Source organism: Oncorhynchus mykiss, chromosome 32 (assembly GCF_013265735.2).
Source record: "Oncorhynchus mykiss isolate Arlee chromosome 32, USDA_OmykA_1.1, whole genome shotgun sequence".
Lineage (NCBI taxonomy): Eukaryota > Metazoa > Chordata > Actinopteri > Salmoniformes > Salmonidae > Oncorhynchus > Oncorhynchus mykiss.
The window spans coordinates 24,276,815-24,294,151 of record NC_050572.1 but is presented as its reverse complement, the minus strand read 5'-3'; the positions used below and the strand labels follow the sequence as shown (position 1 = coordinate 24,294,151).

The 17,337-nt window shown below is 45.2% G+C and overlaps 1 protein-coding gene across 3 annotated transcripts in view; it reads left to right on the top strand.

Annotated features, from left to right (window-relative positions):
* LOC110488148 (septin-7) overlaps positions 1-17,337 on the top strand; it is a 43,893-nt gene that overhangs the window by 23,020 nt on the left and 3,536 nt on the right. For 2 of the 3 annotated variants that reach the window (XM_036970685.1, XM_036970683.1), the window contains 8 exons: positions 4,677-4,777; positions 4,892-5,026; positions 6,378-6,495; positions 8,574-8,666; positions 12,897-12,993; positions 16,314-16,365; positions 16,675-16,800; positions 17,177-17,197. In XM_036970685.1, coding sequence (XP_036826580.1) covers positions 4,677-4,777; positions 4,892-5,026; positions 6,378-6,495; positions 8,574-8,666; positions 12,897-12,993; positions 16,314-16,365; positions 16,675-16,800; positions 17,177-17,197 — 743 coding nt within the window. The remainder of the gene's footprint in view (positions 1-4,676; positions 4,778-4,891; positions 5,027-6,377; positions 6,496-8,573; positions 8,667-12,896; positions 12,994-16,313; positions 16,366-16,674; positions 16,801-17,176; positions 17,198-17,337) is intronic. The other variant, XM_036970684.1, reaches the window with a different exon arrangement.

Here is a 17,337-nt window from a genome sequence, read left to right as displayed (position 1 = left end):
TCATGACACTATAAAGGGTACAGTCGGTTGAATAGCATGAATGAAAGCATTTAAAAATAATAATAATAATTTATGCCACTGTCAATCATCATTGCTATGATGGAGCCTGAGAAGATACAGTTGAACTCGAAGTTTACATACACTTAGGTTGGAGTCATTAAAACTCGTTTTACAACCACTTCACAAATTTCTTGTTAACAAACAATAGTTTTGGCAAGTCGATTAGGACATCTACTTTGTGCATGACACAAATAATTTCCCCAACAATTGTTTAGACAGATTATTTCACTTATAATTCACTGTATCACAATTCAAGTGGGTCAGAAGTACACTAAGTTGACTGTGCCTTTAAACAGCTTGGAAAATTCCAGAAAATTATGTCATGGCTTTAGAAGCTTCTGATAGGCTAATTGACATCATTTGAGTCATACCTGTGGATGTATTTCAAGGCCTACCTTCAAACCCAGTGCCTCTTTGCTTGACATCATAGGAAAATCAGCCAAGACCTCAGAAAAAAAAATTGTAGACCTCCACAAGTCTGGTTCATCCTTGGGAACAATTTCCAAACGCCTGGAGGTACCACATTCATCTGTACAAACAATAGTATGCATGTATAAACACCATGGCACCACGCAGCCGTCATACCGCTCAGGAAGGAGAGGCGTTCTGTCTCCTAGAGATGAATGTACTTTGGTGCGAAAAGTGCAAATCAATCCCAGAACAACAGCGAAGGACCTTGTGAAGATGCTGGAGGAAACGGGTACAAAAGTATCTATATCCACAGTAACACAAGTCCTATATCGACATAACCTGAAAGGCCGCTCAGCAAGGAGGAAGCCACTGCTCCAAAACCGCCATAAAAAAGCCATGCTACGGTTTGCAACTGCACATGGGGACAAAGATCGTACTTTTTGGAGAAATGTCCTCTGGTCTGATGAAACACAAATAGAACTGTTTGGCCATAATGACCATCGTTATGTTTGGAGGAAAAATGGGGAGGCTTGCAAGCAGAAGAACACCATCCCAACCATGAAGCACAGGGGTGGCAGCATCATGTTGTGGGGATGCTTTGCTGCAGGAGGGACTGGCGCACTTCACAAAATAGATGGCATCATGAGGTAGGAAAATGATGTGGATATATTGAATCAACATCTCAAGACATCAGTCAGGAAGTTAAAGCTTGGTTGCAAATGGGTCTTCCAAATGGACAATGACCCCAAGCATACCTCAAGTTGTATCAAAATGGCTTAAGGACAACAAGGTCAAGGTATTGGAGTGGCCATCACAAAGCCCTGACCTCTGTCCTATACAAAATTTGTGGGCAGAACTGAAAAGGCGTGTGCGAGCAAGGAGGCCTACAAACCTGACTCAGTTACACCAGCTCTGTCACGAGGAATGGGCCATAATTCACCCAACTTATTGTGGGAAACTTGTGAAGGCTACCTGAAACGTTTGACCCAAGTTAAACAATTTAAAGGCAATGCTACCAAATACTAATTGAGTGTATGTAAACTTCTAACCCACTGGGAATTTGATGAAAGAAATAAAAGCTGAAATTACTAGGACTAAATGTCAGGAATTGTGAAAAACTGAGTTTAAATGTATTTGGCTAAGGTGTATGTAAACTTCCGACTTCAACTATCTGTAACCAGTTGAGTTTTGGCTTCAACAAGACAGCCAAGAGATGAGGGAGGGAAAGGGAGTATGACCGAGAAAGGAGAGAGGAAAAAGGGAGAAAGTCTTATTCTGATGGTGCTTAAAGGACCGGGGTGAAGGCTATGAATAGGGGGTTAGAGGTCAAGTAAAGAGAAAGGAGTTTAATGTGCATTCTGATCGATTCCTGTAAATGTAAGGGTAGGGCAGTAAAAGGCAGCACTACACACACACTGAGCTGGAATGAACAGCTGTGGTTTTACCCCCAGTGTCTGGTCTGGTGCATAGCAACCTATTATTGCCAAAAGCCCTGGTCTGCCCTTGAAAGCCTATGTAAATTACGATCGCCAGAACGATTTTTGTTGGTGACTGTGATTTTGGGCTCAAATTAGTTTATGATGAAGTTTGATCCCCACTGTGAATTATTAAAAATGTGGCTACAAATCAAGATATTTTATTAAATAGAAAACCATTCTGAATACTACGTTCTTGTAACACAGTGCTGACACAGACCAATCACGGGTCGGGAGTCTCCCGGTTGATACTCTCAGGCAGGATGAGAATGACTACATTGACCATGATCCTTATCAATTTTTGTTGTTGGTGCCATTCAGCCCCATTCAGCAATTTGGCACTCTTCAAATTCAAGTACTTCTGGCTTCATGCGACATTGGGAGTTTTCCATAGGAATACGTGAATGACGTCAGTGCTATCACCATCTACTGGTTTTAATGTATGGTTCTAGCAGGGTTAATGGATGAGGAAGGAGGTCAACGTTTCACACACAGTAAAGAATCCTCCAGGGGGTGACAGACGTGTTGTCACGCTGCCCTATTAAAAAAATCTGTGTGCATTCCAGCGCTGACGATTGAGTGACTCTCGTCAACCGACAACTCTGTAGATTTACTGCCTGGAAATAAATATAAATCGAACCGTGCAATTTTTCCCTCATCGTTTTCCCTGAAGTTAGTAGTTAAACTGTTCTGTGGCTAGAGCACACACACACACACACAGATCAGTTCACACATGTGACATATCATCTTTGTTTTCAAAACTTGCTTCAGAAGAGAACCCATCGGTTTTGAAAAGTATGCAATTTTTCAGGGTCAAGAATGGTTGTCGAAAGTATCCATTTCCTGCTTGTGAATGTAGTCTTTTTTAAATCAAAGTTGGCAGTATTTTCTGTAAACTGAGGATGTACGTAGATGAACTGATAAGATGATACCTGTGGAAAAATAAGTGAAAGTTAAACCTGCTTTTAGTGTTCTTTCTTTCTGCCCAGCCAGCTGTTCTAAATGGTTTCATTATTAGTGTTGTGGCCTGTTCAAACAGCCGCATGTCTGCATCCTACATAGTGCACTACTTTTGACCAGAGCTCTATGGGCCTGGTCCAAGTAGTGCACTATAAGGAATATAATGCCATTTGGGACACAAGTCACCCACCCAAAAAGCAGACCTACCTCTCGGCCTGGCAGGACCCACCTCTTTAGGTTCAACACTGATCCCTTTCACTAGCTGACTGGAAATAGATGCTCACCCACTAAACACTTGTTTTCTATTTTATTACCTCAGTCTCTCCTCTTTTTTTTTCTGTCATTTTTTGGGGACTTTGAATCAGTTTCTCTTTCATTCTCTCTCTCTCCCCCTTCTCTCTCGCCTAAAATCAGTTTGATTATCACCTACCAAAACACACTAGTTTTCTCTTTTATTTCAGTGGTCTAGCTAAATCGGCTCTCAGGGCGTTTTGCTCTGTGTTAGCTGGTCAAGGGGTGGCCTGCCCACAGTGGGGCTGTGTGGGGAAGAGGAAGCCTTTAGCCAGGGCCCAGCTAGTGGGCTGAGTGAGAGCAGCCATAGCCCAGACTCAGGCCCAGACCACGGGCATTCTGTGGTTCTGTCTAAGTGGAAGATGACGGCTCAGTTTGGCTGCCTGTGGTTAAACCCAAATGTGCTGCTCTTTGGAAAACCAATGGCTGCCGGCTGGGCTGGCTTTGTCAAAATGTTCCTACGTCAATGAAGCATGCCATCAAGTAAACAAAAGGCTGCTTATATCACAAAGTACATCCGGTTGTGACATGATGTGTGTGAAAGCATGAGGTATAGTACGGATTTATGTTGTGGTCTGTGTACAATTAATAAAACTGAGCTTGCTTTAACTGTACAGAGAGCTGCGTTTAACACACACAATGATGGCTTCCATTGCAATCTGAGTGGAACACGACATGCACTCACTCACCTGTTCCTCCTGGTTTAATCATTGAAGTGCAGCTCATCTGCTAATTACAAGGGCTGGTCTGGATCGCCTGCTGATTTTAAAGCTCTGATCAGCTAAGAGGCCAATCTGCAAGCAGCTCTGTACACCCTGTACTGGACACTCCAGGTGGGCAGCCAAATATAACTAGAGCTCTCTCTGGGTCTGAGGTCAAAGATCTTCTAAGACCATGTTGCTGGATTCATCTTCAGTCTGCCTGGCTGGCAACCCTCCACAAGTGTATCGCCATCTGTGATTTATATTAATGCTCAATAAATATTTACCTGGGCTTTTGTAGTTTGATGTATAGCTAACTTCTCCAAACAGACACATTCTAGATTAAGATGAAAGGACTGTCAGACTTCCTAACCAAGCCCCTGAGTCTGAGCCCATCCCCTCAGAGGAGAAGTGCTCTGAGGTGGAGATCTTGCAAACTGTCACGATTAGCGCAAGTTATACACACACTATGATGCAATGCATGTTTGTACATGTCCCTATTCCAGCGTTTCCCAAACTCGGTCCTCTGGACCCCAAGGGGTGCATTTTTTTTTCTTCCCCTAAGCTTGATGATTAGTTTTTATTTTATCAGCTGTGTAGTGTTAGGGCAAAAAAACCAAAATGTGTACCCCTTGGGGTCCCCAGGACCGAGTTTGGGAAACTCCATCCTTCAAATGAACCATAAATGGGGAGATATTGATGTCATGGTGTTTTTAGAAGTTCACCATGATTCCGTGCTGTCTGTCTTGTAATTATTTAGTGTTTTCTACAATCTCAGGTGGAGCAGTCTAAGGTGCTGGTAAAGGAAGGAGGAGTTCAGCTTCTTCTCACCATCGTTGACACGCCAGGGTTCGGCGACGCTGTCGACAACAGTAACTGGTACGTCTGACTGACTAACCTGCCCTATATCTCTATCTGAATGTGTATATTCTACATTAAATGTAGTCACTGTTACCTGACATTGAGTAATGTCTGTGCTCTGCTCTCCTATAGCTGGCAGCCAGTCATTGATCACATCGACAGTAAGTTTGAGGATTACCTCAACTCAGAGTCCCGGGTCAATAGACGGCAGATGCCTGACAACAGAGTGCACTGCTGCCTCTACTTCATCACCCCCTCTGGACATGGGTAGGTACTGCAGCTGGTATGGTCTCCATTCTGAAACACAACATTGAAATTCAGTGTTGAATCACAGTTGATATTGTGTCGCTTCTCAAAATGTGAATAATTCTTCAAGGGTGAAGAATCCAGTATTTTCATTCTCTCATTTGAGATTGAGCATGATCCTATAGCTCTTGAGAATGTTCCCTAACAGGGCAGATGGGGTATTGGTCACGGGATTAAATCAGTATTACAACTACTGTGTAGCCTAAGACTGTTTACATGTTACTAGCTGGTCATCCACACTCCTGCCCGTGGTGAGGAGTGCAGCTGTCAGTTTTCAATTAGGCCTAGCTGCCCGCCCCACCCTCGACCCCATGCTGAACCCCTACTAGGACTGCTGAGAGGCACACTGGGACAACATTTATGTAATCTGTCCTCTCCTGGGTTCACTTTGTTTGAGGCTGTTTCTCCTCTGTATCTTGGCTCCAGTCCGTGCTCTGCTCTGCTCAACACACAGCTGTCCCTGCTGTTACATTACATCCCTACACTGGGCTGCTCTGTGCTCCCCATAAACAAAGGTTCATTTGACAGGCCAGCGCTCTCTCCATTTGGGTGTCAGTACCCCTCACCATCTTGGCCCAAAGTGTCTCTATCTCTGACCAAGTCCTTGTTCTGTTCTGTTCTTCATGTGCCTGGCTGGCTGGCAGCAGTCTGTGGTCATCCAAGAGGACTAGCACCGTATGGCTCCATTCACAGTTAACATCTGTCTCCCCTGTGTCCCCACGGGACTCTCATAGCACATTACCAGCACAGCTGGAACCAGGGCAGAGAGTGAAGTGTGTATCTAGGCCGTGTGTGTGTGTGTGTGTGCACAAACTGATCTTTCAAAATGAAGACTAAAACACAATAATTTCTCAAAAGTGCGATGATTAATTTTGTTATTTTGAGCGATCTCTCTGAACGTGAAGTTTCATCTAGCCACAGCCAGCCAAGTCAGACCGGAGACTTGTACTTGTTGGCATGCCCTTTAACTTTTTCTTGTCTGCGTGCCAAGATTCAACGTTGCTTAGATGTCCCAGCATCTCCTTTCACAAACAGTCTGGAGTCTGTAACTCTGTATGAAATACCAATGTGATGTCTGTTTAAATTAGAGCTGTTTTCAGGCAGACAGAACAGAAGAATCCTGTTGTTGGTCACAGAAGAATCCTGTTCTGCTCAGTGGATTTACAATGTGTTGTGGGCCGGCCAGATGTGCAGTTTCAGCAGCAATGCTGCCATGGAGCTAGAGATTCATTCTGGAAACAAGAAATGCTGTTTTTTAGTCCCGAGGTCGGCCAAGCTGTGCAATCTGAGTTTCTCTCTTCTCTCTCTCCAGGTTGAAGCCTCTTGATATAGAGTTCATGAAGCGGTTACATGAAAAAGTGAACATCATCCCCCTCATCGCCAAAGCGGACACAATGACTCCTGAGGAGTGCCAACAGTTCAAGAAGCAGGTGTGTGTGTGTGTGTGTGTGTGTTGGCTCTGTATACATACTGTGTTCTATGGGTGGCCTGTGTGTTTGTGGTTTGTTAAAAAAACTACGTCTTTATCTGAATGCAGAAGTCAACAGTTTGGGTGTGTGATTAGTAGTTTATGCCAACTATTCCTGTGGGAGAGAACACATGCAATAAATAAGTGCTTGCACAGTTGTTGCACAGAGCGTGTGTGTGTGCTGAGCACAGTTTCCTCATCCTGTGTATTGACTGACCCTTCAGTGTGAGGGAGAATTAATATTTGTGACTCGTTGGACAAAGATGGACAAAACGAGAGGGGAGCAAGACTCTTATCATCTCGCTGTCTCTCCTCTCGGTCTCGGCTCGCTGTCTCTCCTCTCGGTCTCGTCGCCGTCTCTTGGTCTCGTTGTCTGTCTCGGTCTTGGACTCATCGCGGTCGGTCTCTCCGCTGTCTGTCTTGCCCTCATCGCTGTCTCGGTCTCGCCGCGGTCTGTCTCGGTCTCGCCGCGGTCTGTCCCGGTCTCGCCGCGGTCTGTCTCGGTCTCGCCGCGGTCTGTCTCGGTCTCGCCGCGGTCTGTCTCGGTCTCGCCGCGGTCTGTCTCGGTCTCGCCGCGGTCTGTCTCGGTCTCGCCGCGGTCTGTCTCGGTCTCGCCGCGGTCTGTCTCGGTCTCGCCGCGGTCTGTCTCGGTCTCGTCGCTGGACCGTGGAGACTGACTGACGGGTCCGTTGGCGATCGTGGAGACTGACTGACGGGTCCGTTGGCGACCGTGAATTTTATTTTTATTTTGACCATAGAGCCATACAGAGAAGTTAGCTAGCTATCCTAGAGATATGCATATGTCTCGGTCTCGCCGCGGTCAGTCTCGGTCTCGCCACGTCTGTCTCGCAAGTGTGTCTCGGTCTCGCAAGTGTCTGTCTCGGTCTCGCCGCGTCTGTCTCGCAAGTGTCTGTCTCGGTCTCGCAAGTGTCTGTCTCGGTCTCGCAAGTGTCTGTCTCGGTCTCGCAAGTGTCTGTCTCGGTCTCGCAAGTGTCTGTCTCGGTCTCGCAAGTGTCTGTCTCGGTCTCGCAAGTGTCTGTCTCTCTCGGTCTCGCAAGTGTCTGTCTCTCTCGGTCTCGCAAGTGTCTGTCTCTCTCGGTCTCGCAAGTGTCTGTCTCTCTCGGTCTCGCAAGTGTCTGTCTCTCTCGGTCTCGCAAGTGTCTGTCTCTCTCGGTCTCGCAAGTGTCTGTCTCTCTCGGTCTCGCAAGTGTCTGTCTCTCTCGGTCTCGCAAGTGTCTGTCTCTTCTCGGTCACTGTCTCTCTCGGTCTCACTCTCTCTCTCTCTCTCTCTCTCTCGCTCTCACTGTCTGTCTCTCTCTCTCTCTCTCTCTCGCTCTCACTGTCTGTCTCTCTCTCTCTCTCTCTCTCTCTCGCTCTCACTGTCTGTCTCTCTCTCTCTCTCTCTCTCTCTCTCGCTCTCACTGTCTCTCTCTCTCTCTCGCTGTCTCTCTCTCTCTCTCTCGCTCTCACTGTCTGTCTCTCTCTCGCTCTCGCTCTCACTGTCTGTCTCTCTCGCTCTCACTGTCTGTCTCTCTCTCTCTCTCTCTCGCTCTCACTGTCTGTCTCTCTCTCTCTCGCTCTCACTGTCTGTCTCTCTCTTTCTCTCTCGCTCTCACTGTCTGTCTCTCTCGCTCTCACTGTCTGTCTCTCTCTCTCTCTCTCGCTCTCTCTCTCTCTCTCTCTCTCTCTCTCGCTCTCACTGTCTGTCTCTCTCTCTCGCTCTCTCTCGCTCTCACTGTCTGTCTCTCTCTCTCTCTCTCTCGGTCTCACTGTCTGTCGGTCTCTCTCGGTCTAGTCTCTCGCATATTGGTCTCTCTCTCATCGCTGTGTCGTCTCTCATCCATCTCTCTCATCTCTATTTCTGTCTCTTCTCCTCGCTCTGTCTCCTCTCTTGGTTTCATCTGTCATCTCTAGCTCTCTCTCTCATCGCTGTCTCCTTCTCCACCCCCATTGCTCTCACCTTTCTATATTTTTCTCCTCCCCTTCTCTCTCTCTCCCCTCTCTTCTTCCCCTCCCTCCCTCCCCTAATCTCTTTTATAGATCATGCGAGAAATCACAGAGCACAAAATCAAGATCTACGAGTTCCCAGAAACTGACGATGAGGAGGAGAACAAGATAGTCAAGAAGATCAAGGTTTGGTTTCTCCCAATGCGCTCATGCGCACACACATACACGCTGCTTTTATTCTCCACGCAAGAGATGGAATTGAATAGGAGAAAAAAACTTGACCTGACAAACAAACATGAACACGCATCACTATCTTTATCCTAATTGCGATATGTCATGTTTACAGCCCCAATAACATAAATCCAATAAATCTAACACAAGTGTTTTGGCTGAGCTGGCCCCAACAGCCCCAGTATTGACAAGAGAAGACTGACTGGTTTGTTAGCTACCGTGGAGACTGACTGACTGGTCCGTTGGCGACCGTGGAGACTGACTGACGGGTCGGTTGGCGACCGTGGAGACTGACTGACGGGTCGGTTGGCGACCGTGGAGACTGACTGACGGGTCGGTTGGCGACCGTGGAGACTGACTGACGGGTCAGTTGGTGACCGTGGAGACTGACTGACGGGTCGGTTGGCGACCGTGGAGACTGACTGACGGGTCGGTTGGCGACCGTAACAAAAAAAAAATATATATATATATTTTTTTTGTTTTTTTTTTGACCATAGAGCCATACAGAGAAGTTAGCTAGCTATCATAGAGATATATACAGAGAAGTTAGCTAGCTATCATAGAGATGTATACAGAGAAGTTAGCTAGCTATCATAGAGATATATACAGAGAAGTTAGCTAGCTATCATAGAGATATATACAGAGAAGTTAGCTAGCCACCATAGGGCCATACAGGTAGAATTAGTATTGATTAGGTCACACGATCAGATGTCCTCTACAGGTCCAGCACACTCTGCACTTATATTGTCACACGCAATCATATACACACAAGCAAATACACACACACACACACACACACACACACACACACACACACACACACACACACACACACACAGTGCCTTGCAAAAGTATTCATACCCCTTGGTGTTTTTCCTATTTTGTTGCATTACAACCTGTAATTTAAATTGATTTTTATTTGGATTTCATGTAATAGACATACACAAAATAGTCCAAATTGATGAAGTGAAATTTAAAAAATAACTAAAAAATTATAAAACATTTCGAAGAAGAGTGGTGCGTGCATATGTATTCACCCACTTTGCTATGAAGCCCCTAAATAAGTTCTGGTGCAACCAATTACCTTCAGAAGTCACATAATTAGTTTGATTGCACACAGGTGGACTTTAAGTGTCACATGATCTCACTATATATACACCTGTTCCGAAAGGCCCCAGAGTCTGCAACACCACTAAGCAAGGGGCACCACCAAGCAAGCGGGCACCATGAAGACCAAGGAGCTCTCCAAACAAGTCAGGTACAAAGTTGTGGAGAAGTACAGAGCAGGGTTGGGTTATAAAAAAATATCTGAAACTTTGAACATCCCACGGAGCACCATTTTAAATCCATTTTAAAAAACATTTAAGAATATGGCACCACAACAAACCTAGACAGGGCCGCCCACCAAAACTCACGGACCAGGCAAAGAGGGCATTAATCAGAGAGGCAACAAAGAGACCAAAGATGACCCTGAAGGAGCTGCAAAGCTCCACAGCGGAGTTGGGAGTATCTGTACATAGGACATATTTAAACCGGTCACTCCACAGAGCTGGGCTTTACGGAAGAGAGGCCAGAATTAAGCCATTGCTTAAAGAAAAAAATAAGCAAACACGTTTGGTTTTCGCCAAAGGCATGTGGGAGACTCCCCAAACATATGGAAGAAGGTTCTCTGATCAGATGAGACCAAAATTGAGCTTTTTGGTCATCAAGCAAAACGCTATGTCTGCAAACCCAACATCCCTCATCACCCCGAGAACACCATGTTTTTCATCGGCAGGGCCTGGGAAACTGGTCAGAATGGAAGAAATGATGGATTTGAGTCTGGGACGGAGGTTCACCTTCCAGCAGGACAATGACCCTAAGCATACTGATAAAGCAACACTCGACTGGTTTAAGGGGAAACATTTAAATGTTTTGGAATGGCCAAATCCCAGACCTCAATCCAATTGAGAATCTGTGGTATGACTTAAAGATTGCTGTACACCAGCAGAACCCATCCAACTTGAAGGATCTGGAGCAGTTTTGCCTTGAATAATGGGAAAAAATCCCAGTGGCTAGATATGCCAAGCTTCTAGAGACATACCCCAAGAGCCTTGCAGCTGTAATTGCTGCAAAAGTTGCTCTACAAAGTATTGACTTTGGGGGGGTGAATAGTTAAGCACGCTCAAGTTTTCTGTTTCGCATATTATTTCTTGTTTGTTTCAAAGTGGTAGACGTTGTGTAAATCAAATTTTACAAACCCCCCAAAAATCCATTTTAATTCCAGTTTGTAAGGCAAATGTGGTGGGTGAGTACTTTTGCAAGCCACTGTACACACACACTAAGCACTGTTCTCAACTGTCACTGAGCTGGTGTGATCTCAATACACTACTTTATCTCCAGTCAGTTTTCCATCTAATTTAAAAAAGGGAAACCTGGTGAATATACAGTGCCTTGCGAAAGTATTCGTCCCCCTTGAACTTTGCGACCTTTTGCCACATTTCAGGCTTCAAACATAAAGATATAAAACTGTATTTTTTTGTGAAGAATCAACAACAAGTGGGACACAATCATGAAGTGGAATGACATTTATTGGATATTTCAAACTTTTTTTAACAAATCAAAAACTGAAATATTGGGCGTGCAAAATTATTCAGCCCCTTTACTTTCAGTGCAGCAAACTCTCTCCAGAAGTTCAGTGAGGATCTCTGAATGATCCAATGTTGACCTAAATGACTAATGATGATAAATACAATCCACCTGTGTGTAATCAAGTCTCCGTATAAATGCACCTGCACTGTGACAGTCTCAGAGGTCCGTTAAAAGCGCAGAGAGCATCATGAAGAACAAGGAACACACCAGGCAGGTCCGAGATACTGTTGTGAAGAAGTTTAAAGCCGGATTTGGATACAAAAAGATTTCCCAAGCTTTAAACATCCCAAGGAGCACTGTGCAAGCGATAATATTGAAATGGAAGGAGTATCAGACCACTGCAAATCTACCAAGACCTGGCCGTCCCTCAAAAATTTCAGCTCATACAAGGAGAAGACTGATCAGAGATGCAGCCAAGAGGCCCATGATCACTCTGGATGAACTGCAGAGATCTACAGCTGAGGTGGGAGACTCTGTCCATAGGACAACAATCAGTCGTATATTGCACAAAGCTGGCCTTTATGGAAGAGTGGCAAGAAGAAAGCAATTTCTTAAAGATATCCATAAAAAGTGTCGTTTAAAGTTTGCCACAAGCCACCTGGGAGACACACCAAACATGTGGAAGGTGCTCTGGTCAGATGAAACCAAAATTGAACTTTTTGGCAACAATGCAAAACGTTATGTTTGGCGTAAAAGCAACACAGCTCATCACCCTGAACACACCATACCCACTGTCAAACATGGTGGTGGCAGCATCATGGTTTGGGCCTGCTTTTCTTCAGCAGGGACAGGGAAGATGGTTAAAATAGATGGGAAGATGGATGGAGCCAAATACAGGACCATTCTGGAAGAACCTGATGGAGTCTGCAAAAGACCTGAGACTGGGACGGAGATTTGTCTTCCAACAAGACAATGATCCAAAACATAAAGCAAAATCTACAATGGAATGGTTCAAAAATAAACATATCCAGGTGTTAGAATGGCCAAGTCAAAGTCCAGACCTGAATCCAATTGAGAATCTGTGGAAAGAACTGAAAACTGCTGTTCACAAATGCTCTCTATCCAACCTCACTGAGCTCGAGCTGTTTTGCAAGGAGGAATGGGAAAAAATGTCAGTCTCTCGATGTGCAAAACTGATAGAGACATACCCCAAGCGACTTACAGCTGTAATCGCAGCAAAAGGTGGCGCTACAAAGTATTAACTTAAGGGGGCTGAATAATTTTGCACGCCCAATTTTTCAGTTTTTGATTTGTTAAAAAAGTTTGAAATATCCAATAAATGTCGTTCCACTTCATGATTGTATCCCACTTGTTGTTGATTCTTCACAAAAAAATACAGTTTTATATCTTTATGTTTGAAGCCTGAAATGTGGCGAAAGGTCGCAAAGTTCAAGGGGGCCGAATACTTTCGCAAGGCACTGTACTTGACTGCAGCGAAGGTCACACTAAAGTTGACTTCTGCAGACTGTGTGTGTGCAGAAACCTGTTAGACAAGGCTGTTCATTTATTTTTGTTGTGTGTCAGCTGTGTAACACTTGTCCCTCCCTCCTGCAGGATCGCTTACCCCTGGCTGTTGTTGGTAGCAACACCATCATCGTGGTCAATGAGAAGCGGGTGCGAGGGAGGCAGTACCCCTGGGGTGTGGCGGAAGGTGAGGAGTCATGGGTCATGGGTCAGAGGTCACAGTCAGGTACTGGCCTGGACACACACACACACACACGCACCAGTCTTTGGGTGTTATTCAATATTAGCACAAAAGTTGTCCTACACATACTGTTTAATTTGAAAGGTTTATGTCTGGAAGAAGTACAAGCTATCTCACCCTACTATGGGGTCAGTACATTATCCGGGAAACAGCACTCTTCTTATAGTTTGTGTGTGTGTTGGGGGAAGTGCATCTGCAAGTGATGTTGATTTAGAGTGACAGTTCTGCTTTGCCCCATAGGCCTGCTCTGTGTCTCAATGCAAATGCTCACATTTCTATCAATCAAATGTATTTAAAGTCCTTCTTACATCAGTTGACGTCACAGAGTGCTGTACAGAAACCCAGCCTAAAACCACAAACAGGAAACAATTCAGATGTAGAAGCACAGTGGCTAGGAAAACCTCCCTAGAAAGGCCGGAACCTAGGAAGAAACCTAGAGAGGATCCAGGCTATAAGGGGTGGCCATCTGGCTCTTCTGGCTGTGCTGGGTGGAGATTATAACAGAACATGGCCAAGATGTTCAAATGGTCATAAATGACCAGCAGGGTCAGATAATAATAATCACAGTGGTTGAAGAGGGTGCAACAGGTCAGCACCTCAGTAGTAAATGTCAGTTGGCTTTCATAGCCGATCATTCAGAGTATCTCTACCGCTCCTGCTGTCTCTAGAGAGTTGAAAACAGCAGGTCTGGGATAAGGTAGCAAGTCCGGAGAACAGGTCAGGGTTCCATAGCTGCAGGCAGAACAGTTGAAACTGGAGCAGCAGCACGGCCAGGTGGACTGGGGACAGCAAGGAGTCATCAGGCCAGGTAGCCCTGAGGCATGGTCCTGTGAGTGAGAGAGATTTAAATTCACACAGGACACTGGGTAAGACGGGAGAAATTCTCCAGATATAATAGACTGACCCTAGCCCCCCGACACAAACTATTGCAGCATAAAAACTGGAGGTTGAGACAGGAGGGAGACACTGTGGCCCCGTCCGACGATACCCCTGGACAGGGCTAAACAGGCAGGATATAACCCCACCCATTTTGCCAAAGCACAGCCCCCACACCACTAGAGTGATATCTTCAACCACCAACTTACTATCCTGAGACGAGGCCGAGTGTCGCCCACGGCACGAACCCGGGGGGGCCAACCCGGACAGGAAGATCCCGTTAGTGACTCAGCCCACTCAAGTGAAGCACCCCTCCTAGGGATGGCATGGAAGAGCACCAGTAAGCCAGTGACTCAGCCCCTGTAATAGTGTTAGAGGCAGAGAATCCCCGTGGAGAGAGAGGAACCGGCCAGGCAGAGACAGCCAGGGCGGTTTGTTACTCCAGTGCCTTTCCGTTCACCTTCACACTCCTGGGCCAGACTACACTCAATCATAGGACCTACTGAAGAGATGAGTCTTCAATAAAGACTCTCACATGGATAGGCAGACAATTCCATAAAAATGTAGCTCTATAGGAGAAAGCCCTGCCTCCAGCTGTTTGCTTAGAAATTCTAGGGACAATTAGGAGGCCTGCGTCTTGTGACCGTAGCGTACGTGTTGGTATGTACGGCAGGACCAAATCGGAAAGATAGGTAGGAGCAAGCCCATGTAATGCTTTGTAGGTTAGCAGTAAAACCTTGAAATCAGCCTGAGCCGAAGCCAGCGTAGAGTCCCATCTACGTTTCTAGTTTCAGCTCACATAGTCGAAGTGACACACTTTTTGCAGCCATGTAAATACTTGTATTAAAATGTCACACTATTCCTATACTAAACATTAGATTACTAGAACCAGGTTAAGTTCAGTAGACTCCTGCCCAACAGTTGACACTTAGAGAGGTATGTTGTGTTATCAACATAGACTTGTTATGTTTTCTCTGACCCTGTTTGTGTCTTGAGTGATAAAACTCTGTCTGCTAGAACTCAGCATTATCTACTGGTGACATAATGACCATGGAATGTTCTAAACAAATAGAGTAGCACTTATGTCATATTGCATACAGTGAACATGACATTTGTTAATGTAAAAAAAAAACACACAAAAAAGACAAACATTGAGATTGTATGACTGTTGCTATGTATCAACTTGTAACTATTTAGTTCTACTTCCACTCAATAGAACAGGCCCTTTAGATGGAGAGGTGTGTTTTGAGCAGGCAGTCCTGTCTGTAGATGAGACGTGTTCTACTCAACAAGATATGTGTGTTCTGTTCTCTTTGATGCTAGACAGACACAGAATGACAGGAAGCTGCAGGAGTGCCTTAGCACAAATAAAATATTTTTCCACTACCTAAAAAAAAAACGAATGCACCCGACTAAGAAATATGTGCACGCAGGAATGCAACAGCTCCCTGGGAGAGATGATTTGAAAGAGGATAGGTTTACCATTTAACACGCGGCTCCTGTTCATGCCTCTCTGCATCTCGTCTTCTTCACTCAAACATGTTAAGAACAGTTGTAAATTAGTCTACAATCTACAGCACTGGTCTTAGTCGAGTAGACATGTTTATGAAGTTTAGCTAGCTCTTCTGAACTTTAACCTCATGACCCCAGCAGTCATCACCCCAGAGCTCAAATCACACACACATTAAATACCCTCTAACCCCATAACTTCTTCATGTCCCCCCTCTGCTCCCCACTGTTTTCAACCGCTGCATGAGTATATGGTCAAATCAGTTGTAGCCTAAACTCTACAATTCAGATACAGCTCTTTATTTCTGTCTATGGCCAGATAACAAGTCATGGTCTTTGATCTGTAATGAGTTATGTGTGTGGCTGTAGTTCTGGATAAGACATAGTTGTGTGCTCTCGACTGGATGAACTGTGTGGTTACTACTACTAGAGAGTACCTCTGTGGTGGTTCCATGTTAACCGCCCATGGGGAGTGAGTTTTGGAATTTAAAAAATGTTTCAGGCACCATGTAAGTGTGTAAATATAGAGAGGGCGGGAGAGGGCAAGGCCACTCTTCAGCTTTGTGATCCACTCCCTACAGCAGTCAAACAGAAACCTCAGAGGAACTAGTGAATGTGGAAGAGTATGTGGTGTCTGGCACCACCCTGTGGCTGCTGACAGTATTACACCCATACACTCCTCTCTGTCTCCTCCCCACAGCTCTCTAGGAAAAGATCTCAATTGCATCTTCCCTGGAGCTGAGCCTAACTCTCTAGCACGCTCTCTCTCTCTCTCCTGTGACTGCCACACCCCCTGGTGGCTACTGACTGTACTCTCTCTAACTCTTTCTCCATTCTCTCTCGCTCTGTCTCTCTCTGCCTCTCTCTGTCTCGCTCTCTAGTGGAGAATGGAGAGCACTGTGACTTCACCATCCTGAGGAACATGCTCATCAGGTACCGTTACAGCACACACACTCTCCTCTGCATTATGGTCATGCTCCACTGAGTGTCCTGGTTTAAACGCTGCATGAGCAGTAGCAGATGGTAGGGAGATTATGGTGCAAGTTTTCAGTGCAATGTCATTCCTCACTGCTCTCTGACTGTTTAAATGGATTTTAGTGTCACTATCGTTTTTTACTGTAAAGTGTATTGCTGTGGTTAATTTTAGTTGAAATAAAGTTGTATTTGATTTCAGTGGTTCTGTCTTCTTGTTTCAGAACTTACATGTCATCTAAATAAAATTTTAATTTGATTTTGATACAGAACTCACATGCAGGACCTGAAAGACGTGACCAACAATGTCCACTATGAGAACTACCGCAGCAGGAAGCTAGCAGCCGTCACATACAACGGAGTGGACAGCAACAAGAACAAGGGACCAATGACCAAGTGAGTACTAACCAAAAGTTGACCAAAGTTGTTTGTATGTGGTTCTGTTTTCCATTTCTCTCCATTCAAGCCAGGTCTTCTGTAACAGCGTGGATGAAGGGCAGGAGATGAGGCCCCGCACTAACGCAATCCACTCCTCTGATCACAGGGACTAACAGTCATCCACACACAGCCCAGCATCTGGGCTTGATCTAACACAGTCTCATAAGCCTGAGCCACTGCTAATTCACAGCCAAGTATAGAGAACCTCACTAAAATGATGCACCGTAAAATCACAGTAACCATAAGCATTCATTAGCTAACTAATAGCTCTCTAACGCACGGTCATCATAATATCAGCATGCTAAGTGTGTGTATGTTTCTGTTTTTTTTTTAGATTTGACACAAATGAAGGCATGTAAGTGTCATTTCAGTTCTTCAAGAACCCCTTGTTAGCTATGTTTCTATACTCTCCTCTCTGTTTTCCCCTCGTACAGATATCTGTGTTGTTTAGAGATGCCGTTCTTTATTTGACGCTAGAGGCCCCTACCAGGTCAT